We start from the raw sequence: 26,464 nt of genomic DNA on the forward strand, positions 1-26,464 counted from the left end.
GCACCACAGCTTAAACAATATCTTAACAGATTTAAAGCCAGAGTAACTCTGACAGCCAAAACCATCAAATAGATTGTATGGGTGGGTTGCACCAACAAGGATTAAAGTAAACCGAGTTTAAAGCTAATCTAGGGTTTGTTGATACTAGTTTTATTTTAATTCGAGTTGTGTTTCACCACTTAAATTTAAACAAAGATCAACAAATCATAAAACATTAGGGCCCGGTTTCACAGACACGGTTTAGCTTAAGCCAGGACTATGTCTTGGTTGAATTATCGCTTTTATAAAAATCCCTTAGAAGAATACATTACTGGTGTGCATCTTGAGACAAAACAGTGGCACTGATATATTTTAAGATATGTCTGGGCAAGTTATATTAAGTTAAGACAGGTCACACATCCATTTTAGTCTTTTCCTTTTTGGTCACACTAGCCTTAAGCCTTTTCTGTGAAACCGGGCCTAGATGTTAACTTTTTATATACATATTCGACTGGGCTCAACTGATTTAATATTATTTATTAAAAAAAGGATTGTCCGGACCTCGGCTGCAAAGAAAAGATAGAGAGCACACTCCCAACCCCCCCCCCCCCAAAGCCGTAAACCTAGGGGAAACACTGAAATTATTATATTATAATTAAAATAACAAGCATCAAAGATTAATTTCAAGCATTAATTCTTCAAAGACTTCAATCTTTGAAATGGCATTATTCAGTCAATGTTGAAGATGTTGTTATATTTTCACAGAATATTCTATAGGATGATTTTATGTAGAAAACAGAAAAAAGACTTTTGATGGGTTTTCACAAGCAGGGTCACCTTTTGTAATGAACAACGTTCTTATTGGGAAATTATTTAAAGATAGAAATATTTCTGGTATGAATGGCATGGAAAGGCCAATTTAGTAAGTAATTTTGTTTTCTGTTTATGATGAGAGCATTTTAATTGTTACATCACATTTGTTGTTTGTATGTTGTCAGTATTTTTTTATTTACAAATATTAATTATCAGACTTCTATTAAGAGGGCATCCCTCTAGCCACAGAGCCTACAATACAAACACATACACACACACACAGAATCACGAGCAGGTGGGCCTCTGGTGGCCGATTGCGACTGACCCTGGCCACTGGTGCGGGAAAAACAACTTTCCTCTTCTCAGGATGTCAGTCTTTTTCCGTTTAATCACAGACGTTGTGCTTGTATGTATTGGATAAGAAAGCAGGGCATCTTGAACTTGATGCTTCACAGCCGACCACCCAGTTTACCACCCAGAGGGCCATGCTCTCACTTCAGCACACATTACATTTTATTATAGATGTGTGTTTTTTTATTATGTAAACCTCATCAGAAGCTAGTTTAAAGTTAATCCCTAACTGAGAGATAAATCAGGTTGCTCCATGCTCCATTAATGGTTGCTCCATTAAAATAATGGAGCAACAGAATTAAAGTTGATCCAGATTTACTGTAAAATTAAAACTTGTATCAAATGATAGCTTAAATATAAACCTGATTATCTTTAAACACGGTTTACAGTTTGGTGCAACAGAATTATTAAATAAACCTTGATTTAATCTAGATTTAAGACTAATCCTTGTTGGTGCAACCCACTTTATGTCTACAGCTTTCAAAACAAATCTATCTGTTCAAAAAATAGCTTGTTTTACCACATTTAAAACAAAACACAGATATCAACTTGTATCAGGAACAAGTTTAGGGGTAAAATGTTCTGGCATCAATTTAAAGGATTATTTTAGCCAAAGCTATGTTGGTTTTTACTAAAAATACCAAAAGTTGATATCAAAACGGACAAGGGATTCCCAGATCTGCACCTTTGTGCTCGACTTATCACTTGGTTTTCAGATCAAAAAACAAGTTATACTGAACGGCTCACTTTCCTCACAACAATACCACAGGGAACAGTACTTGGTACGTTACTGTTTTCCAATAACATGTCTTCTATTAGGGCTTGGCGGTATGACGGAATATTCCGTTACCACGGAATAAAATGTCAACCGTAAGAGATTTTTCTATTCGGTGGAATGTAAATAAGTAGGCGTGGTTAACGCAGCGCTCTGCAAGTTGGGCGTTATTCTGAAAAAACAAGTGAATTAATCCACCCATAACAAATTAACGTATCAAATATTCTTTTGACCTTCTTTCAGTCTGTAGTTTTGTGATCTGCTCCAGTCCGGCGCTTTCTCTCTCACCTGCAGTGTTCGTGCAGGGATCTGCGCTGTTAATAGTTTTAATAAAGTTTAACTTCGGGAGAGCCAAGGTGAAACTTGTGTTGAAACGCGTCATGATGCTAGCCGGGTGAGCGTTTTGACGTGACACGCCACTTTCCCTCGTTTTGGGAGACGCATGTGGAGTCACCAGAGACTCGCAGTGCAAAGACAAGCGCCACAATAAACAAACCTAAAGACGCAACACACTAAAAATGCGCATCTAATAGAGAGTCAAGAGCGATAAAGACCTTCAGAGACCTACACCTACGTTTTATAACACCAGTCATATACTGTACTCTCATTGTTTGTGCATATATTCATAATTAATTGTTATACTTGTTGTCTATCTTCCTTCTGTATACATATGATATAGTTAGAAGATAAATATAAATAAATAATAAATCTCATTATCAGAACTTAATCTGATATCTTCAGTACATTTTCATAACTTGGCTGTTTTAACTACAGTATGGTGAGCATTTAAATTAACTGTAATAAATAAATAAAGGAAATCAATCTAAGAAAAATGAGGTATAAGATATAGAATTATAATGGAATACTGTTACCGTGAAATATATCGTTACCGTAAAATAAAATTACTCATTCCATGAAAAAGATTTTTGGCCATTCCGCCCACCTCTATCTTTTATTATTACTGCAGTCTGCAGGCAACATTGAATTTTATTAATTGTACACTTCCATTTCTATCAGGGTAATCTCAGAAAATGTCCATTCCATCTAACCTGCATGACTACGATCATCTCAATTTAAATCATAAGACTGATCTCCTAACACTGTGTCTACACCTGACAAAATTTTAAATTATAATGGGTTCTAATGAGTTTTATCTTTTGCCGAAAGACAGTAAAACGCCTTAGAACCCATTATAATTTAAAATTTTGTCCACACTGGATGCGATGCGGCACGGAGCACCGGTCGCGTCGGGTGTAGACAGTGTTATTCTCCTAATTAAGACCTCTTGCACTAAATCTCTCAGTTATGGAAGCCACACAACTATCAACATAAGGGGCCTCATGTAGAAAAGTTGTAGAGATTTTATCCATATGAGTGTATGCATATATTTACTGTATGTTTAGAAATCTCGATATATTCATGACATCATCATCATCGTACCTTGTAGACTTCAGAAAAGAACCCAGAGCCAATCCATTCGCAGATAAAGTCATCAAGTCGGGTCAAGCAAGAAAAGGCACTGATGAGAGCTCGGTATGAAGAGGAACACACTCTGTCCAGCTGTGCCGGGCTGGTATCCACTCCTCCTCCCCCACCATCAAGGTCCTCCAGTCGATCTGGCCTTGTGGGGAACCCAGCAATGGAGTTGCGTTTGCTCCGCTCCATCGCTACCGTTGCACAACTAATCTGGTAGAGTCCTAGTCAATCACCTGTTCACATATTTGACTGTCCTTGCCAGACCTAGAGAAACAAAAAGATAAGCAAAATATTTCAACATGTTTTTGAGCACATTCACACACAGCTGTAATGCAGGTAAAAAATATCTGAACTATCAGTTTATAATATCTGAATGCGCCACGTGATTCAGATACTACAATTATCAGCTTATAATATCTGAATGTGTAAATATAGGTCACTAATAACAACAAATTGCGCTATTTAGCCACCTAAAAACACAGCAAGGAAGTATAGTTCACAGTGATCAACCCAATTTTCACGACAAAAAAAAATGCACATAACATTACATTGCAGTATATATCGTCAGGTGTCTTTACGGGATCTTCAAGGGATGTGTGTGAACGCACGCACAGATTCCAGAAAATCACTGGTAGTGTGAATGAACAAAATCTAACGATCGTATTTTCCAGGATCTCTGTGTGAAAAGGGCTCAAATTAAGTCAAACGCACACTTTAGTTTGGAGACAGAGGGAGTGCACGAGCTCTCTGCTTTCCTGCACTTATCACAAGCGTGTCATTCACCACTCATAAATCGCATTAAATGTTCAAATAAATCTTTGGCGGGGCAACTAGCACCAATGCAACACATCGATCGCATTCGAATATAGAGCCCCGATTCATCTAAATAATATAAAATCCAATTGTGGATACAAGTTGTCCAAGTACATTCCATTTTTAGGCTTACACATAAAATGGGGTGACAAAACACAAGACTTTGCCAGTATCTAAAAATTGCCTTTCAACTCTTGCAGTGGTGCACCCAAAGTAAAAAGCCACTTTAAAAATATCAAACACCCATGCAGTCCATACAGCGTTTAACAGATGAGTCCAAGGCTCTATACTGCATACTGCATTTTGCGACTATTTTTCCTGCCAGTGCGACAAGTTTTTCTTAATGCAATGCGATACAATGAGATTTAAAATTACGCCCACCTTAACTACGTGTAGATTTGGGCGGTCTTAGTCAAATCATGTTACGAAGTTACGTAGATTCGCCGGGGTGTGGTTACACGAGGTGTTTCAGGCAAGTCTGGTTGAGCATTCGCTTTTAGATAGACTGCATCTTTTGTTCCCACACTTTCAGTTGTGCAATTTCACGTGTCTAATTATGCATGGGCAACTTATAACACACCAAAAACACAGAAAAACACATACTTCCGCCAAATGACCCCTTTAAACTTTAAGCACTAAACTATTGTATAAAGCTCTCTAACAATACTGCAAAGCATACAAAACGTTATACATCACGCTACATACTATTTATTTGTATGTCGCTATTGATAGAAGCCAAACGTGTATCAATGCAGCTTTCATGAAGAATAATCACTGAAAGCCTTCAGGTCTCGCGGGTTGTTTGAGATATGCGCGCGCCCAGAGAGTCAGAGCACAAAATACTAAACGGAGTTTTCTTTCATGCCTTCTTGCTCTGAAACGGACATATAAACACAAAATAACGTCAAAATTCCCATATCAACAAGAAACCTTGTAAAGGTATTCAGTTTCGTGACCAAACAGTTGGGTAACAAAACATGTGTGTTCCAGTATATTGCGCAAGCTCTTAAAGGGGCAGCAGCATAATAACAAAGGACGGCCCCAAAACACTCACTGATATTAAAGGAATTGTGTTCTCTTATAGGGGTTGTTCACAACAAATAAAGGAAGAAAGTAGCTTTAAGAAAGATGTGCTTTAAATATGGTAAAGTGTTGAAAGAGAGTTTACATATACAATAAAAATAATTAAATCATAAACAATTGTATTAATTTCTAATTGATTTATTAATGTATTAAATACATTTTAATTGAGTTTTAGTGATTCTTTTTTCTTATCTCACCCCACGACTCTGGTGCTATCAAATTAAGGGCTGGTGCCACCAAGTGCCACCTCTCTCAAGTGTTAGTCTAGAGCCCTGTGGGTCTACTCGCTAAAGTGAGATAAATCAACAAAGTCCATTTCAGTAGTTATCTGCTGTAATGAAAGAGACACTCATTTGGCAAACTTATGATATAAGACTATGCAGGCAGCCTTTCTGTTTCCATTTAAGAAAATGTTGAGCTGAGAATGTGGATCTGTGCAATTTACTGTAAAAACTATCAAACCCAGGGCACCAAACTTGAGGGTTTAAGAAATATTTTATTACAAATTTAGTAACAACTAGGGATGGGCGATATTATATCATTTGCGATATACCGGTAGAAATTCCCCACGATAAATTCTAGTTGATGACGTATTTCTTTGTGAGACCCATTCACAGCTCACATGTGAAGTGAAAACGGGTATAGCGGAGGGCGGACGTGAAGCTGAGAACTGTTTAATTCGATTTCTTTTATCCGCATTTTTCTGTTCTCTTTCTGTAGCGCGAGTCATAGACAGATTCAGTGTATGTTGCTGTGAGAAGAGAAGGTTCACACAGTTCAAGAGAGAGTGATTGACAGCATCATGCGATCGATCGTTTCCACCCAACAATAGAATATATACAGTTTTAGGTATGACATGATGTGTTTATTGAGCTTTAGTTCATTTAACTTTTCTTTACTACAACCTTTTGAAGTCGAATCTCACTATTATATTTTATATTTACAAAAAAACTGTAGGTATATTTTAGGAGCTGTTTGATTTGGGGTAAGTTTTACTTTTTGATAATATTTGTTTTTCTGAGGGTCTAGACTACATGCAGCTACTATCACTTGACACAAAAAACAGCGGTGGATGGCGTTATGGATATATCGTCATTTTTATCGTTATCGCAACAAATACCAGGAATTATCGTGATAGAGTTTTAGGGCCATATCGCCCATCCCTAGTAACAACCTTTCAATGAGTGGCAACTTTCAAACTTCAATTATTACATATTGAGGAGTACCTTAAAGGGACAGTTCACCCAAAAGTGAAAATTGTTCCAAAGTCCAAACCTGTATAAATCTCTGTCCTGCTGAACACAAAGGACGATATTTGGAAGAATGTCAGCTACCAAACAAATCTCATACCCTATTTACTGCCATAGTAGGGAAAAAATATTATGGGAGTCAATGGGATGAGATATGTTTGGTTACTGACATAATTCCAAATATATTCCTTTGAGCTCAGAAGAACAAAGAAATGTATACAGGTTTGGAACAATCTGAAGATAAGTAAATGATGACAGATTTTTCACTTTTGGGTGAACTGTCCCTTTAAGGGCACACATGTTCACCTTACAAAGTTATCCGACATGTAGCTATAACCATATGTCTATGGCCACGACAATCTCTCATCTGTCAAAACAACAATATACACCTTTAAATGACAACATCACGAAGCAGGGCAACAATGATTCAGTAACACTAACAAAACAACATTTTGCTGACTCTAACCTTTGCACAGTTACTGCACAGTTATTTTGATCCAGCACTACTCCTATAAAAATATCTGACTCATGATGATATGTAACAGCTAAGCAAGACCAGTTAAGAGCAAACAAATGAGGAAAAAGACAAACATAAATTCCAACAGAGACTGTAATGGCTTGATTTACAGAAGGTCATAAGTATTTTAAATCCAGTGAACAGTTGGTGTGACTCTTACAGGCAGAGGATGTGAACAACAGCATGCCTGACATTCCACAGATGTGAAAAAAGTAATGAGAAGGACTTAGCTACCTTGTAAAGCTCATACCTGAGATGTCTGCTTGCATTTGATAAAGATTACACTGGGAGAACAGAAAGGCAGTGTTTTAAAAACAAATCTTCTTAGGATGTTATTGTAATTTACAACGTCAAAAATGTAATATATACAGGATTATGAGCACATATAAAATGTAAATAGAGGATGTTCAGCCAAGATCACCATAAGGTAACCAAGGCTTCGATGTAGGCCACAAACGACGAACTTTTTAACTCGTATACATTTCCTACGAATCTAGGTGAACATGTAAGCAGGTTTATGCACTAGACAGGAAGTCCAATAATTTAGCACACGTTTGAGCGTTACATGGTTACCAAGGAAGCCAACAGCAAGGCGACGCGAGATACAACTCGGAAGTGCAAGTGTTGCAATCCGAGATCGCATAATAGATGCCGACCGAAAGTAAACTCTGTTGCTGCGTCCCTGTTGCCTGAGCTGCAAAACAATAACTAAGTTATCTCAATACCGCTGAGAATAGCGATCAGGTGCAACAGCATGCTGCCATTAAACAAGATCCCAAAACGCTTTTTAATTGTTTACTGACACGAGCAACTGAACGCCTGGTTAAAAAAATACTTCCTTCCAACTAAATACTTTGTAATCAAGACACCCGGTAATTCCTTTCAAAATGAAATGTCTCACCTGTTCACCATGCTCGAAACTGAAGCAAAGCAAAGATACGCTGATGGTCGACAGGCCTCATTTAGTTCCATTGCATTTAGGCAAAACAGACGAGGCCCGTACACTGCAATCCATCTTTTTACATGCAGAGATAATTGCTTGTTTTGACCGTGCGTCAACTGGGCTATATTTAAACTCCTACACGACTGAAACACGAACGCCCCATGACCTTCTTAAAACCTAACTTAAGGCGAAAAACACAAGCTTTCCAAAAACGAACTCGATATACAACGAGTGTTCAAGCATGCACAAACACACAACTGCGTATGTTTTGCTGTCCGGTGAAAGAAATGAAGTGGTCAAGGGAAGATAAATAACGCGCGAGTTCTTTCTGCCTCCTTCCAGGCGCTGCTCTTTGCCCAGTTTCTATTATGTACGACTAATTTAACGATCAATGCATTCCCAAATGCGTTATTCCCGCTCAGAGTGAGTAAAAATACAGTGAAGTAAATTCAACACTTCCAAAACAGTTGCCTCTCCCCACGGACCAAACTTACGTTTTCTTTGATAGAGAGATTGACGTCAGCGTCGGCCATACAGATACAAGGGACTTCTTAAACGCTATTATTTTTAACCAATCAGCGAGGAGGGTATACCAGGATGGGCGTACACTTATATGGATTGATGTGTCTTCGCGCCAATCAAAATGGTATCTGAAGAAACCGTTGTCCAATGGTATGTTAAAAGGTCTGGTACAACTACAAACACGGAATATGATGGCAGTAATGCGTTCCACGGCACGTAGGCTTTTAATCGCATTTTATTATACTGTGAAGGATAATAACGACAAAATTGAACTAGATAAACAATTGGCAACATTTTTTCAAGCAAAACAGTAACGTTACTATAGTCGTAGGATCAATGCATGATACTTTTCTTTAAGCCCAGTTATGCATCCGAAAGGAATGCAGAATTGCAAATGGATTATAATGGCGCCATCTATTGGTAGACAACGCGGTGTTTTCCAGTCAACATTGTATAAATGATCGATAGACGATTAGTCACTGGGTTATTAACAAGTCAAGTATTCGCAAATCATTTGTATAAAATGATACAAGCCTTTGCTTATGCAAAGGCTTCTCCCTTATCAATGTCAGTTAAAATAGCCAACGAGTGGTGTAACAAGCATTATGCAACGATTTAACGTCTGACCACTGAACATAGTATCCCCAGGCCCATCTGATGAAGAGTGATCTTATTTAATTAAATGTATTTATTTAAGAGTTATTTTATATTTAAATCTGAACTTTAATTTAAGCCCTATTTAAATGTTTATTATATATTCATTACTTTATACACCTATTATACAATGTGTTGAATTGACATGCATAGCGCAAATGTGGATAAAATAAATGCATCGAGTTCAATAAAGTGGAGGCTCGTCCAGAACCCGCCCCAATTCTGTAAATTCCTATTCAATGGGGTTAATCTGTCAATCGGCCAAGAGCTTTACAACCAGTCTTCAATGTCACTAACCTCACACACCTTGTGTGACATTTAAAATATACGGAGACAGGACAACAAGATGAGGAACGTAATAATTTCAGGTATTGTAATGGCACCCTTCTAATCTGTAGCATACAACTGCAAAATGTTATATTTAACTTAATTATTTAAAACGATATGTTTGATAGCGCTTCTGGCGGTCGTTGCTGTGGTGTCAGGATACGTGGAGGAGCTCGATGAGAAGTGAGTGATACATAGGCCTATTGTAAAGAAACAGATCGTGTTTTTTTATAGATAGATAGATAGATAGATAGATAGATAGATAGATAGATAGATAGATAGATAGATAGATAGATAGATAGATAGATAGATAGATTTAATTTAATTTAATTTAATTGACTGCAACATTCAACTATTACAGGTTTATGGAACACCGTCAGAATGAGCTTTGGCTGGTGGAGGTGAGGGAGCACATTACGATTAATATAGATTCTGTAATAGAGTTATAATTATAAATTTGTGTCATTTTAGCTGTGCGATATAATGATGTGTTATATTGCAGTTTTATGCTCCATGGTGTGCATACTGTCACACATTTGAGCCAATATGGTATGAAGTGGGTGCAGAGCTGAAGAGTATGGGCTCTCCTGTTAACGTTGGCAAAATTGATACCACAGCTCACAAGTAGGTTAAACTCAAGTGTCTACATACATGTTAAGATTTCCTCATAGATTGCATTTCTGAAATTATATTAAACATTAGCTAAATGTGTGGCATAGTCCATGTGGGATATTAATATAGTATGTAGGATATTAAGTTTGTATTCTTTTGTAGTATGTAGTAGATGACAGTATGGTAAGGCCACACCAGGCCATTGCTTAGCAACTAATTAGTAGGCTACTTAAATGGCAGGATAGGCTTACCCGCTGTTTAATAGGATTAGTTATGCAAGCCTCATGCTCTCGTGAGAGTCAGTTCGTCAGACTATTTACTTATTCTGTATTGAGCTGAGTGTCTTGTTAACCACATGGCCATATGGCACAAGTTACATTTTCAGCAATTAGAAATCCTTTGACGTTTTTGGAAATGAGCTTTTCCGGGTCTGCCTATTGCAGACACTGTTTTCTCAGTTTAATTCCTTATTAAATCCTGGCATAAATCCTGGCATAATCCTTATAAGTAAAATGTAGCTCACAGCCTTACACCTTATGTTTAACCCCTCTATAAAACATTATTTTGAAGGGATAGTTCACCCAAAAATGAAAATTCTGTCATCATTTACTCCCCTTTAGATTGTTCCAAACCTGTATACATTTCTTTGTTCTGCTAAACACAAAGGAAAATATTTGGAAGAATGTCAGTAACCAAGCGGATCTCATCCCCCATTGACTATAGCATTTATTTTCCCTACTATGGGAGTCAATGGGGGATGAGATCTGTTACTGACATTCTTCCATATATATTTCTCTGTGTTCATCAGAACAAATAAATGTATACAGATTTTGAACAATCTGAGGGTGAGGAAATGAACTTTCATTTTTGGGTGAACTATCCCTTTAAACACAATATTTTTTTCTCCCTCTTTAGGTATTGCCTCAGAGTTTAATATTCATGGATATCCAACGATAAAACTGTGAGTGTTTACAGAAGCTTAACTATAATCACATGAGAATTATGTGCAGTATATACTCTGTATTCTTCTTTTCATATTATATGAAGAATAGTGTATTGTTATTGATGGATTTCTACTTTATTTTTCTATATTTTAAAAAGCTTTAAAGGAGAGCTGTCTTTTGACTACAAAGGACCACGAACAAAAGATGCTATTATAGAATTCACCAATAGAGTTGCAGGGTAATGCTTAAATTAATATCATCAATGAATTGTCTTTTGTGTTGCGCAGACTTGCATAGTGTTATTCCAATGCTAAATCTAATGCTGTCTCTTTTCCTCCATTGAATCTAGACCTACGGTAAGACATCTCTCTAGTGTACAGTTGTTCCAGCATGCCATGAGTCATCATGATCTTTTCTTTGTCTACATTGGAGGGAAGTCGCTCCTTAAGGTAAAAATAAATGTGAATGAATAGGGACTATGCATGTGCAATGAATTAATTACTTGTTGATAATTATGAAACATTAGAATTAAACATTGTGTTTATTATTGTATTTATTCCCATGTAATGCAATGTTATACAGTACACAGATGGTTCAGTGTATTTACTGAATTCATTTAATGGTAACACTTGAAAAAAATCTCTTGAGAAGTCATTACTGTTATGTGGTATTACATTTATTCTTGTTATTTATTAGGCACAATACCACAAAGTTGCAACTGAGTATATTATCCACACATATTTTTTCTCTGCCTCTGTGGACGTTCTTCCAAAAGTAAGACATTATTTTCTATTTATACTGATTATTATTCTTTATCAAAATCAAATGAATTAATATTGTAACATAAACATGTTTATTCATGGTCATTGCAGGCAGTGACTCTTGATGAAGTTCCTGTCATTGCTGTTTTTAAAGATGGGACGTACTACCTGTACAACGGTAAGATTTCCTGCAGTCCGACTGCAATGTATCTTTTTAGTAAGCGATATCAGAAACTCGCAGGGTTTCCAAGCAACAAAATCAAACTCGCTGTCAGCGTCTGAGCTCCAGGCTATTTCCCCTCATTGCCTCCCGAAGGGTACCGTTCCATTGGGGCACAGATGGCAGGTGGTAGCGGAATGCTAGGGCATCAAGGCAGAGTGTAACTAGGAAAGGGCACCAGTAATGGGAATTAGGCAGGCGTGAAGAACGATGCAGCACCCTCAATACAAATACCAAGCCACGACAGCCATGTACCATCAGGGTGTTTGTTTGCTGCACTTCTCCATTGTTAAAGAAAGTCTTATTGAGCCAGTGGTTGAGCAGGAAGGGATTAGCACACTGAACCTGGACATGGAACACTGAGCTGTCAGATGAGTCCTCCAAAACATGAATAGTTAGCACATCCATGAAGCCAGGTTAAAAGATTGGCCAATTTGCAACAGGTATTATGTACAGCATCTTTTGTCTTGCCTTAAAATAAATACAAAATAGAATTTAATTATTTTAAAATGTAATTGTTTTTTGGTTTGAGCATAGATACAGCAGTGTTATAGCCCAGAGTTCTTGTTTTATCACTCCAAAGAATTTCCTGGCATCCATGCAGCAGTGTAATGTTCAGTTGGCTCAATATGTGTTTGACACAGACACACAGGCTGTGTGATTTCGTCAACAGACAGGCTGTGGTGCACTGTTAAGAAATTGCTTTCATGACATAGTTTCTTAGTAATTTGTGACAGTCATTTTTCATAACATGCATCACACTCCTTCTGACTGACAAGATGTGTTAAAGTAACAAAACATTATTGTGAAAAAACATGTCACAGCACACAAATCAAAATGGAAGCACATATACATTTTCCCAGCATCATATGAGTATAGCTTATATAGCAATATATGAATAACAGTTATCTTGAAATAGTATAATATACTGTAAGTACTTACCCAAAGCTTTGCACAGGTTCTTGCATTTATGAAATAAACAAATGAAAAGTCGTAGTACGTGAAGACATTATTATTGCAGTAATGGGCTTTTACCATTCTAATCCAAAGAATGAACAGAGCGCAGAGAGATAATAAAGTGCTTCATGTGTCACATGGCCTTTCTGAATATTTTGTATAAGCTATCATCCAATACCCACCCTATAAGTTAACAACTCGACTGTGTGTACTCTGTATAACCTATTTTGCATGATGTAATACATAGTCAATAAAGAAAAACACCAGTCTGGTAATAAAATGTGAGATAATTTGTTGCTTATGAAAAGATGTGAAACATTCAGAGAAATTTGCATAGACTGTAAATTCATTCTTATTATTTGGGAATTTTAACTAGAAAAACCCGTGGAACTAGTTATAAATAATTGCACATTGGGGTTGTTACCAAAAAATATTAACTGGAATCTTTCAAGTCACAAAAAAGTAAACCACACAAATAAACCAATAGCTTTTAATTCATAACAATCACTTGTCATATAGACTGAACATACATGATTAAGCGCTCCTGTTGACAGACATTACATTTGAAATACAACATCAAACTTATTTGCTGAACTACAAAAAAGGCCTATTGAAAAAAAAAACGACGCAAAAGATAGGTATTTTGAGTTTGTGAATTCCTGTGGAGAAAATCACTTGCTGCCCTCCATCGATGCATGGCTATATATGTGGTCTGCAATAAAGAAAACATAGGTTAAAATATAGAAAATTAATTTATTTGAGAACAGTGTGCATGTGTGCCTCATCTACGTTAGGCTTGTTAGTATAGCATTTAACTCATCTTGACTATCACCTCTTCTGGATTGATATGTCCTGATCAGATGTTTAGCACGGACTTCCAAGGCTTTGTGGAAAGTTGAGTGCAGATTCCTCCAGTGATTCTTTTAAATTCTGCATAGACCTGGAAATAACATTGGAAAACAGAGGAAAACATGAAGGAATAATTCACCCAAGTTCTCAAATAAATTACTCAAAACCTCATGCCATCTTAGCTGAATAAACTGTGCTGGCAAAAACACAAAGCAAGCCCACCTTACCCTAATATAACTTATTATTATAAGTTTAATAGATTTCAGTCAGTCGCATCGAAATGGAGCACCATACAGCAACATAACGTACACAACTTGGCTTTTGAGAGAAAAAGCACATGCATATCTTAACTTTAAAAATATATATATCATACACGGCAAAATTACATTTAAAACCTTCATTATACAGATTTAAACATTGCGTGTTATTAATTAGCAGGGTGAAAGACTTTGTTCCATTGACTAAAATTGAAAGGTACAGTGCGGGATGTTTTGTATGATCTATTAACAGAAATGCAATATAACATACAAAACTGTGTCTTTAGATGTGTATAAAAACCTTACGTAATGAAAAGTTATGTTTTTATTACCTTAGAATAAACCAGTTGTATCTACATAGGGAGCAGGCCTATCTACATCGAATTTGTTATGTTGCGCAGCCATGTTTTGTACAGTAATCTCTAACGGACAAACAGCTCTACAGAGCGCGTTTCGTATATGTTGGTCTTCGTGTGTGTTTTTAGACGCTGCTTGCGTCATCACTGAGTTGAAGAAGCACAAAGTAGTAAGTCGTAGTACGGAGAGGAGGAGGAGTAGTCGTCATCTAGCTGAAGCAAATGATTGTTCTGTCTTAGAAGTTTTGATAAAATGGAGGACCACGCGTATTGTGCACAAGCGCCGACAGAGCGTGAATCTCCGTCGTCAAAGAAGCGCAAACGTGATGCTGCCAGACGAATTAGAGACAAACGGCGGCAGAAATCCAGGATAAACATCGGTGTATCTATTACCAGATGGAAGGCACTGTTGAAAGACAATGTTTTCAAGGCGACGCCGAAGTTGCCTGTTTTCTGCTAGACTGGTAAGATAATTCAACATTTTCAATGTTTCCACTTTTTCAATGTTTACCAAACAACTGTTTTGTTGAAACGGTAACGTTAGCATTTTATACAAATGGCCATATAACCTCCGAATGATGTTTTTCCGTCCCTGCGGTACGTACTCCGGTTGTTCCTGACTTTACAAAGGGGGAGACAAACGTCTACTAACTTACACCCAACTGCCTATGTCGCTGTCAGATCAAACGCTTTGGACAGCGTTGCTATTTATGATTAACTAACTTTAGTTACTTCACTACTCTCAGCATGTACTAGATAGCACGCAAGAAATATATCTAATTATAGAATTGTAACAGTAACTTTCGCAATAGAATACATGTTAAATGATTAATAACGTTAATATATTGCCTTACCTGCTTGTATCACTACTATCCGCTGTCTCAGTAGACGACATCTTTTTTTACTGTTGCGGCCACCGTCGTAATTCGAAAGGGAGGGGTGGGCAAATGACTCAGAGATTCGTTGCAAAACTATAATACAAAGCTAGTGGCCGCTGAATTTCAAGAACTGCGCCTTTAATTTCTGTCAGACATACAACGTAAACACTTAGGCCTAACGTTATATCTTAACTAAAATCTTTACTTTCCCTCGGGCACATACCATATAACACACCCTTATATACAGTATATCTTCACAAAAACATGGAATATTTGTGTCTTTGTCAATTAATTTAGTCAAAAATTAACATTTATTTACTGCTATACTTACCTGACGTGAACTTGAGAAAACGGCTGGCTGACTTAAAACCGGCGGAAAGTGACTCCGGCAGTTATGTGCGGATTGATCCCGAATGAGCAGTGATCCTTCCAACTAAAGACATCTTAAATTCAATAGCATATACACTCTCACAAATGTACACACACATACAGTATATGTTCTCCTAAATATTCATCTAAATATATATATTCAGAAGAAGGTTTATTTCAATTGTGGTATATTGGGGATTATTTCTCCATCCGCTCCTTCAGACTAAAGTTAAAGAAAAGATAAGTTATGAATGTTAACTTTGCCCTAGGGCCCAGTTGCATAAACTTAGCCGCTAAGTTAAGACAGCGTCTTAACAACTAGTCTCACTCACTAGCAATTAGTTAGGACTAATCAGCATAGGCGGAGTTTCAAATTTTTGCCTGGAGGGGCACCTATCCGTCTATCCATGAGCTCAGATATTTTTTAAATACCATACCATATTTTCTACATTTCAATTAGTTATTAGTTATTACCTATATAATTTATACATTTAAAATACATTTACCAATAACAAGGCTAAACAAAGGAGAAATAAAAACGTATATCTTACCTAATGTAGGAGAATTCGCCTCTTTTTCCGATTTGCGTAGATGTCCACGATCTTCTCTTCAGGTAAATTTGCAGTCAAATCGTTCTCTATGTGCCATTGCAGACCAGAGCCAGTTTCTGATTCTTCTCATAACTGAGAAACTTCTTTCTGATGTAACAGAACCAACGGGCAGTGTGAGAGCAAGCTGCAGGAGTCGGTAAAAGTTTGGATATTGATCCTTCCGCACTTCATTTTTAAGCTTTTCAAGGGTGATCGGCGATGCAATCGCACATTTCACTACATCCATTTCAGCAGTCACAAGCTGAAAGCTCACATACGTGCTTAGTAAAGGACCGATGCCGTTCTTGTCACAACTGAATACAGCATCACATGCCATGCTCAGGGCCATTGCGTCAGTTGAGAATCGCCTGTCCAATTCGGCCAGCATAGTGTCTAAAACAGGGAGATACAACTGACATTTAAACGTCTGTGATTCTGATTTGCGGTGCAAATCAGATATAATTGAAATAATATATAAATGAAATAATTTTCATCACGCTGGCCAAGTGTGGTTGGTACCAAGTACTGCGAAAGCCCGGAAGGTGGTCGCAAGGTTCTTTTTCGTTTTCTCACAGTTTGAGGGGAACTCTCTGCACAAACACCAGAAAAATCCTCACAAAACCTTTTCACCTGCATTCATATTGCCTCCCATGAAATCTCCTCTCTGCAATGCTGGAGATGTGTTCTCAGGCTCCTTACTGCTGTGGCTGCATCGGCCATGGTTGTACTTGCACCTTGCAGTCTTTTGTGTGTTACGTGTACAACTCTAAGAACTTCCTCAAGAATAACTATGGAAGTAATGAAGCGGAGACTTGTAATGTAGTGATACAATCCACTTGCCTCCACGGACCACTTTTCTCCCTCTTCTTCCATCTCTTTCAAACAGCGAGTGATGGCAGCATACTGTGATTTGACAGCATAAACACATCTAAATTTGCAAGCCCAACGTGTTTCGCTTTGCTGTACTAACTCCTTTGATTAAAGAGCCAGTGTTTTCTGCATCATCAGAAACCTGCAATGGTTGCTTGGCTCTGCAAACATAGAGTACAGTTTGTCAATCACATTTAAAGACGTTTTAATATCTCTGTTCACAGTGCATGATTCAACCAGGACAAGATTCAGCTTATGCGCCATGCAATGCACATACACAGCAAAGGGGAATTCCTCTTTGATTCGTTGCTGAACACCACTCAAATGTCCCGACATTACAGAGGCTCCATCGTATGCCTGGGCAATTATGGGAATGTCCTTCAGCCCACACGACTGCAATCCTTCTTTAATGCCAGAAACAATTCCTGCAGCATCACGAGAATTGGAACAGTCAACAAAGCAAATAAAACGCTCCTTTATCTGAAGCCCCTCTGTGTATCTAATGCAAACAGAAAGTTGCATTAAAAAAAGTTGAAAGTCTTTGACGACTTCGCTTCATCAGCAATAACAGCAAGAAAACCTGTCTCGTGTACTTTCTTGGATATTTCTTCACGAACGAGCTCTGCACACAATGCAATAATTTCATTCTGAAAATCTCGGCTTGTACAGTTAAAATATTTGGACTGCATGGATTTGAAATCAGGGTCGTATTTTGAGAACAAATCGCATATACTCAAATAATTCCCCCTTGTTTCTGCATCAGCATCTTCACGATGTGAAGTCAGTATTAGCGGCAGTAGAACAAAAATCAGACGTTTCAGAGTTAGGTACCTCCACTCCTTTAGCTGTAGGTTTGTAAAAAAAACGTTGAATATCCATTTTGCATATCTCTTTTGCGTTTAGACTTAAGCGGGAACAGAACGAGAGGAGAGGGTCTTGACGTTTAGACTAAAGCGGGAACAGAACGAGAGGAGAGTCTACTCAGGCGATACTTTGAGTTTCGTGCCAGAGGAGAAAACATTAATTTTAAAATAATTTAGGCTTAACTTACTTACACTAAAATAATAAGATAATATAAAAAATTGAGAAAATGTGAAAAAAAAAATTTAATCATAGCTCTGGCAAAATCAATTGGCTCTTGTCTGGGGCGGTGCCCCTCCAAACTCCGCCTATGCTAATCAGTCTTACTTTTCATATTTCAGTTAGCCCAATGTACCTTTTTATGTAACGGATTTAAAGAAGGTATGACCAGTCTTGAAGAAAAAAAATAGATGACTAACTTCTAAGACTAGTCTAAGCAGTTTATGCAACCGGCCATGGCATGGACTACATTTGTCTTAATTAGTTCAGCCAACATTCGCCATTCTGAATGTTGACTGGATTTGAAAATAACCCTTCGTTTAATGCTTTTCAAATATATTTATGCTAACTTAAAATAATATGTCTTCCTAACTAAGCCTGAACAAGAATATTGGTTCAACTTGTATATTTTTGCCCTTCCAACATTTAATTCCGTTTTTACAGTGTATGACGCTCTATGACATTTTATGAAGTACATTCGTAAACTCTAATCCTTCATTTTCTTATTTACACAGAAGTTCTTGATGGTGATCTGTCGCCCTGGGTAAACCGAGAACGCTTTCCCTCTTACTTCCAAATTGATAACTTCAGTCTCTACCAGATGGGAGAACTAAGTAAGCCTGTTTTTCATCATCATGAGCGCAAAGCCAACTGTTTTTTTAATATATATTTACTTGATCTTTTTTACTCGAGTCTTATATTTACACACTTCATTATCATTAATTAACAGCATGTTTATGACTGCAAACGTTCTGCCACTAGGTGATAAATCATAAGTGTGCTGATGCTTTGACATTGTGTGAGCATTTGCATGCATGCATAATCAAATGCACTGTTCAACACATCTCACACTTCCCTCACAGGTAAACTTGTGGCATTGGCAGTAGTAGATGAGATGACGCCATCTGAAGAAAGCATTCTGTAAGAGACCACTAACGCAAAAACACCTCTGGGTTTTCCAGCACGAAATATTTGACATCTCTATTCTTACTCGTAAACATCAAAATTTCCTTCCTTTTAGTTACAAAACTCTGATTGAAAGGTTATCTACAGAATACAGAGATCAATACAAAAAGTATGCAACAAATCCATATTTATTTTGAAAGTGTGAATATATCATGTACTTTATCATATCATTGAATTGTTATTCTTTCTTTAACTGAAACAATGATGCGTTCACACATTCAAATGTGTTTTATCTCAGCGATTACCAGTTTGGTTATGTGACTGATACTGAATACATCAACGGAATTATTATGGGGTGAGTTAAACTGACCACTTCAGCAGTTACAAAGAAAAACAGTAACATACTAAAGGTGAATATCAAATACTACATAATATACACATATAATAATATAATTTGTTTCCTTCTTAGAGAAATCATGATGCCATCCATCATTGTGTTGAACATGTCCGTTGATGGATACTTTCTACCAGGAAGTAAGATTGAGACCATTGAGGATGTAATTCACTTTCTCAACAGTGTATTGAGGGGCAGTGTAAAGGTACAAAGAGTTAGAGGAATCTTTCCGTAATTGTCTGCTTGTGAAATACAATGTTTTAAATGAATTATCTACTCTTACTCTGATCAGTTACTCGGAGGAAATGGAATATTGCAGCAAACTAAAAGACTTTTCTATAAAACAAAGTCTACCGTGGTGGTAAGACTCACATACTTTGTGATAGATTCATTTTTATTGTTTTTCATCGATACATGAACTTACGTAAATATTTACCAGATTCACTAAAACACACTGCTGCTGTACTCTTTACCTGTAATATTTACCTGTGTCTGATATTTAGGTCACTGGTGTCCTACTAACTAATGTAAATCTCTCTGATCTCAGACGTTGTTCCAGACAGCTCCGGCCTTCTGCTGTGTTGTGTGTGCACTGCCAGTGGGTATAGTTGTAATAATTATCTGGGGTACGTGTACCGCTCTACCAGCAGATGACGAGAGACTTGCTGAAGAAGCCACAAGCAGCGCTGCATCTGATGGCAAGAGGGCAAAATTATTACAACCTGACAACAGAGAAAAAACCTCAGAAGAAAAGAAAGAGGATTAATGTGGAATGTGATTATAGGATTGTGTTGACAATGTTGTCATATACATACTACTGCTGTTCTCATTTCATTTTATAAATTATTCCAAAGCCCTGTCATTGGTCTGTATATTCCATTTTTACGGTCATGAGTCCAACTTTCTAACCATTAGGCCACGACTGCCTGAAAAAAAAGGTTTATTGCTTCTGTATAGGCTATTCAGTGGTGAACAGTACTTAAGTAGTTTTACTCTGTCTGTTCTGTTCTGTAGTTTTTACTTTGAAATTTTTTACTTCACTATTCACCATTTTTTATTCAATTTATCCTACATTTCATACAAAGTAAATACATTTTACCTGTAATACTTGAATACATAAAACTTAGTACTTTCTTACTTTTACTCGAATAATATTTCTGAGTAAAAATACTTGAGTAAAAGTAAGAACTGCTACATTTTTAACTTACTGAAGTATTAAAGGTAAAACGACATGCATTTATGAAATGTAATTGAGTAAAAGTATATATGCTTTAGTAAATAAATTACCTGAAAATTTTCTTGAGATTAAAATAGTACTGTCCTGGCTATATTTATTTACCCTTATTTTCTTCGTTTTCAATAGCATGAACTATATTCTAACCTGTGCCTAATAAAAATGAACATGAAACTGCAGTTTAATATACCAATTTTATTGAACAAATCATTAAACTCATAAACGACCTGGATGCGATTTTAAGGCGCCATCTATTGACCACAATAAGACTAGCAATACTGATGGTTCTACTAGATAACTCGAGGAAGATGGAAAAAGTGACATGCTTTAACTATAGCTCACAGAGACAGTGCTGTGACGGGAGAAGAACTCAGATTTATTTACACAAACCTCCAGTAATCGCGTAAAAGACCCAACGGACTATTTTATTTGCCACAAATCAAATCAGGAAGGATCACCATCCGGACGAGCCTCCGAGCAAACGATGAGTTGTCTTCAGTTTAAAGTAAAGTGGATTAGCGGATTATCTCGCCTCTCGTGTCACAGAAGCACTAAAATACGTTAACGTCGATGTTACAAACAGCGAGGGAAATGAACTGGCGAACACTGCGACTTTTTCTGGGACTCTTTTTCATCGAAACCAGCAATAACCTTACGGTCAGAAATGGATCGACGGCTTCTGTGTCACTGCAGAAAAGAAAAGTTTCTTCTGCGTTCCTGGTATCCGCTAACGCATGAGACTAAACATATATATAAAAAAAACATTTCCGGGAAATTATTAAAATGACGTGCAAACAAATGCGAGGATTTTGTTAAGATTGCTGACAGACGCATTTCTTTTGTGGACTCTTATGAGGTTTTTGCTTTTTATTTAGTTTTTCAAACACAAATCTATTTTATGCGAGTTGGATGCAGTTTCTCAAGGGAATTTGAACAGAGCTTAAACACCCGGGAAAAGAGGTCTAGAAAAGAAAAATAAATGCCGCCCTACATGTAACTATAACTTTGACTCATTTTTTGGTTTCTGTGAAGGAGGAGCTATTCAAGAGAAGCCTTCACATCTGTTTCTTGGATCATGGCTGTGGAGTGCACACAGAGGTCTGCGTCTCTGCTCTGTCTCTTGGCTGTGATTCAAGTTTTCTTTGGCATCTCCTCTGCGTCTGATAGATCTTTGAATGAGGACGCTGAACAGCGAGCAGGCAATATCACCATGTCAGCACATCTTCACCCCAAACTATACTTTGATCAGAACGAGGTGCATTTGATGAAAAAAAGGGCCGGCACCACACACGGACACATATTCACAGTTATCCACAATGCTGTTTCCACCATGTTATCCAATGCAGCCGTTTACCAGCCGCCGGAGAACCACGAAGATTTCGGCAAGAAATGGAATGAGATTTACGGCAACAATTTACCCCCCCTCGCTCTATACTGTCTGCTCCAGCCCAACGATGCGGCCGCCTCTCAGTTTCTGATCGAGTACATGGATCGAATGGTGAAGTATCCAGACTGGATGGTATCCAGTGCTCCGAACGATGAGGTGCCGGTGGCCCACTCGCTCACTGGGTTTGCCACAGCATATGATTTCATTTACCCCTTTCTCGACACGCAGAGACGATTCCGCTATCTGAAGAAAATCAGATCGGTTACGGAGGAACTTTTTGAGTTATCTAAGCACAGAGGATGGGGGAGGCAGTTTCTCCAGAACCACCAGACAACCAATATACTAGCCATTCTCATCGGCGCTCTCGTGGCGGGGGAACATAATGACCCCGTGACCATGATATGGAAGCAAGTCTCAGTCAACTACATGGAAAAGACGATGTTTCTTCTCAGCCACATTGTTGATGGTTCTCTCGACGAGGGTGTCGCGTATGGAAGCTATACGGCAAAATCTATAACTCAGTATGTTTACTTGGCATTGCGTCATTTTCAAATAGACAACACGCAAAACAACTGGTTGAGGATGCACTTTATGTTTTATTACGCTACTTTGCTTCCTGGATTTCAGAGGACGGTTGGCATCGCCGACTCCAACTACAACTGGTTCTACGGGCCAGAGAGTCAGCTTGTGTTTTTGGATACGTACGTGCTCCGCAATGGCTCGGGGAACTGGCTGGCACAGCAGATCAGGAAGCATCGTCCAAAAGACGGACCCATGACGCAATCGGCAGCACAGCGCTGGGCTACTTTACATACGGAGTACATATGGTATGAGCCTGAGTTAACTCCTCAGCCTCCGGCGGACTTTAATAAAGCAAACATGCACATATTCTCCAACTGGGGTGTGGTGACATATGGAGCGGGGTTACCTCGAGCTCAGGGTAATACGTTTGTGTCCTTTAAATCTGGAAAATTAGGAGGCCGGGCCGTGTATGATATCGTCCACGCCCAACCTTATTCTTGGGTGGACGGCTGGATGAACTTCAACCCAGGGCACGAACACCCTGATCAGAATTCTTTCACCTTTGCTCCGAATGGACAGGTATTCGTGTCTGAGGCCTTGTATGGCCCTAAATACAGTCACCTGAACAATGTACTGGTATTTGCCCCCTCCCCCACGAGTCAGTGTAACCAGCCCTGGGAGGGGCAGTTAGGCGAATGTTCAAAGTGGCTGCGATGGGGAGAGAAAGAAGTCGGAGATACAGAGGGGGAGGTCATTGCTGCCTCGAAGCACGTGGACATGTTATTTGTGAGCGGAGAGTCCGTGTCAGCCTATTCATCTGCCATGAAGCTAAAGAGCGTGTATCGAGCGCTGGTGCTTCTCAACTCGCAAACATTACTAGTTGTAGACCACGTGGAGAAACAAGAGCACTCGCCTATCAATTCTATGAGTGCGTTTTTTCACAACCTAGACATTGACTTCAGGTACGCTCTTCAAAGATCTTTCGAAAAGTACAACGGAGCTTTTATGGATGTGTGGGATGCCCATTACAAAATGTTTTGGCTAGACATGCAAGGATCCAGCCCCGTTGCCAGGATACAGGAGGCAGAGCAGGCTGCCGAGTTCAAGAAAAGATGGACGCAATACATAAACGTGACCTTTACTATGGAGAGCCCTGTCACCAGAGTGGCGTTTCTGATGCATGGCCCATATGTGAAGGTCTCGGACTGTAAATTCACAGACGTCAGTAAAAACGGAGTGCGGCTATCCGTGATTATTAATGACACGGAGACTGTTGTGTCGGTTGTTACAAACTATAAAGATATCGAGGCTAGACAGAGGTACTTGGGCTTTGCAGGATTTGCTAAAACAGAGAACAAGAATAAAATAGTTCAGTTCGGCCAAGGAGTTCAACACTTGCCGAGTCATGTCACAAATATTCACAGGCAAATATTTGACTTTGGACTGGTGGTAAACATCTCTGCCGTACTGACTCTGTATTTTGCAATAGGTTTTATGATAAGGAAAAGAAAGTTTCACATGTCTTTTAAAATGCTCATTCGTTGCACTCTCATCTGCGTGCTGTTTTTGTGGGTGACTGAACTTCTCTCAATGTTTTATGGCTGTGAACAGCTCCTGTGCAATATTAAACTGAAAGACCAAAGCTTGTACGATAAAACAGACGCCAGTGAAGAAATCCCTGATGGTTTACCTGTGATCAGCATCACATCTATACCAGGCTCGGGTATGGAGATCCTCCAGCACCTTTTCGATAACAGCTCTGACTTCGTATTCCTCCGAGTCCCATCCATGTACCTCCGATTCCCTTCATCTCCATTGGTCTCTCTGGTGGACTCGTGTGAGTGGTCCAGAACAGATGCACAGAATGGACGATTTAGAGTCATTCAAGGATGGTTCCACTCCATAGTGCACAATGCGAAACTGCATCTGCAGAACATTCAGTTGTACAAGAGCAATGATGAGACGGGGCGTAAGGTCAAGAGAAAGAAAAGGATGCTGCTGTCAGATCAAAGGAGCGCTGGAGGACGCAAGGCTGTCCACATGGACACAAGCTACATACAGGAGCTGAGACGGCACCTGCTGAAGTACCCAAATGCCCGGCCGGTGTTGAGCATGGGCACTGGCGGGTGGTTCTTAAAGCTGCCGTTTCTTCAAGAGGTCATTGGGCGTTCTCTTCGCTCGGTTCATGTGGTCAGAGACCCCCGGGCGTGGATTTACATCATGCTGTATGGCAGTAAACCCAGCTTGTACTCAAGCAAGAATATTAAAAGACACATAGCCAACATGTTTAACAGCGATGGTCATGGACACGGGGGCGCTAGGACGAACCCAGAGTTTCTATCTTTAAAGAAAATCCTCTCTCAGTCAGACCCCAATCCTGTACGGCTGCTTGCTGAACTGTGGCTGGCTCATAATTCTGCAGGGTTTAGGGTGAGCCAAAGCCTCCCATCAAACACTTATCTAATAGTCAAATTTGAGGATATTGTACATTTTCCTGAAGAAACAGCTGGAAGGATCCATGACTTTATTGGAATACCTTTGGCACCGGCGGCTTTAAACCAGCTGACATTTGCCACATCCACAAATCTGTATAATCTGATATATGAAGGAGATATATCACCTGCCAAAGTCAACGTTTGGAAAGAGAATTTGGAATCAAATGAGATTAAACTCATTGAGGACACATGCTGGCCTGTTATGGAAAGGCTGGGTTATACAAGACATACTGTCAGTCACTCTTTCTTGTGAATCAATGTCAGTGTTTTATATGCATTTTTCATTATTTACAGACAGATTGTGTTTTTGAGGAAATTTGCATTCAAGACCCTTTGCAATTTTTCTTGTGAAGGATTTCAAAAACGACTTGTTTTGTGCTCTGATTCCAGTATATTAAAACAATGTTTACATGCTCCTTCAAGTGTTATACACAAAACTGATTCGTGAATATATGGTATGTGGTCACGGCTCACCGACAATCATGGAAGTATTTCCCACCAGATGGGTTTCTTTCGGGTATGATCACTATTGTTTTTAGGTCTGTTGAAAGATATTAGCTACAGTATTTATGGTAATGTTATAGTTTTGTTCATTGTAACTGTTCTATAGAACGGTAATGTGAAAAATAATTGACTCAAAAATATTGAAGTCTGGTGAGTTCAGTAGTCAGTCAATCTTGTTCATTGTTCATTTTTAAAGCGTCACCAGCACTGCCATGCAAGGTATCATATATGTCTACTAATGTTGTTCTCTCTGCGTTCCTACAGTTAATGGCTAGAAGAAAAATGTCTTGACACCATGTATTTTTTTAATAAACAAATGTACATAAACTCAACAGCAATAGCAAACCTGTGTTAGTTTGTAAAACAGTATGCTCATGTAATCCTAAATGGAGCATTTCACAAGCAAAATAAGTACCTTCTGTAAAATCACTAAACATCGTATTTCTCATTTTAATGGGAAGAGTTTTAATGCGGTTTGAGGAGACTACTAATGTGAAATGTTTTAAAAGGCACAATGCAAATGGGTTTTCCACTGGCTCTGTGTGCATATGGAGTGTGATTATCACTGGGATAACTGAAATGGAGGAAAATAAAGAGAATTTATGTGATTTTCCATATGCATATGCAGAGGCTGTATGTATGTGTGTGTGTGTGGTCAAAGTCTTTGTGCTCAGCATCTGTGAACTCGACAGCAAGCAATTTTTCAAAGAATAGAATCTGTTTTAGAGAATCTGTATTATATTACACGCAGGTATAGTCAGCTCATTCATTTGGTC

At 38.4% G+C, this 26,464-nt stretch overlaps 3 protein-coding genes across 4 annotated transcripts in view; 2 read left to right on the plus strand and 1 right to left on the minus strand.

Annotated features, from left to right (window-relative positions):
* tesk2 (testis associated actin remodelling kinase 2) overlaps positions 1-8,513 on the minus strand; it is a 37,397-nt gene extending 28,884 nt beyond the window's left edge. Inside the window, exons 1-2 of one of the 2 annotated variants that reach the window (XM_057334193.1) lie at positions 8,495-8,513; positions 3,359-3,658 (exon numbers count right to left, since the gene is read on the minus strand). In XM_057334193.1, coding sequence (XP_057190176.1) covers positions 3,359-3,583 — 225 coding nt within the window. In that variant the 5' untranslated portion in view covers positions 3,584-3,658; positions 8,495-8,513. The other variant, XM_057334192.1, reaches the window with a different exon arrangement.
* A 1,006-nt stretch (positions 8,514-9,519) lies between these two features.
* tmx3a (thioredoxin related transmembrane protein 3a) lies at positions 9,520-20,919 on the plus strand. Its single transcript, XM_057334195.1, has 14 exons — positions 9,520-9,544; positions 9,632-9,686; positions 11,031-11,076; positions 11,217-11,297; positions 11,409-11,508; positions 11,756-11,833; positions 11,932-11,998; positions 18,762-18,860; positions 19,110-19,167; positions 19,268-19,321; positions 19,451-19,507; positions 19,622-19,751; positions 19,839-19,907; positions 20,094-20,919. Exons 2-14 carry the CDS (start codon positions 9,680-9,682, stop codon positions 20,310-20,312), a joined length of 1,065 nt encoding a protein of 354 aa, XP_057190178.1. The 5' UTR covers positions 9,520-9,544; positions 9,632-9,679; the 3' UTR covers positions 20,313-20,919.
* Positions 20,920-21,058: 139 nt separating this feature from the next.
* On the plus strand, positions 21,059-26,267 carry dsela (dermatan sulfate epimerase like a). Its single transcript, XM_057334189.1, has one exon. The coding sequence runs from the start codon at positions 21,856-21,858 to the stop codon at positions 25,435-25,437; it is 3,582 nt and encodes a 1,193-aa protein (XP_057190172.1). The 5' UTR covers positions 21,059-21,855; the 3' UTR covers positions 25,438-26,267.
* Positions 26,268-26,464: the final 197 nt, after the last annotated feature.

Source organism: Triplophysa rosa, linkage group LG5 (assembly GCF_024868665.1).
Source record: "Triplophysa rosa linkage group LG5, Trosa_1v2, whole genome shotgun sequence".
In the NCBI taxonomy this organism is placed as follows: Eukaryota; Metazoa; Chordata; class Actinopteri; order Cypriniformes; family Nemacheilidae; genus Triplophysa; species Triplophysa rosa.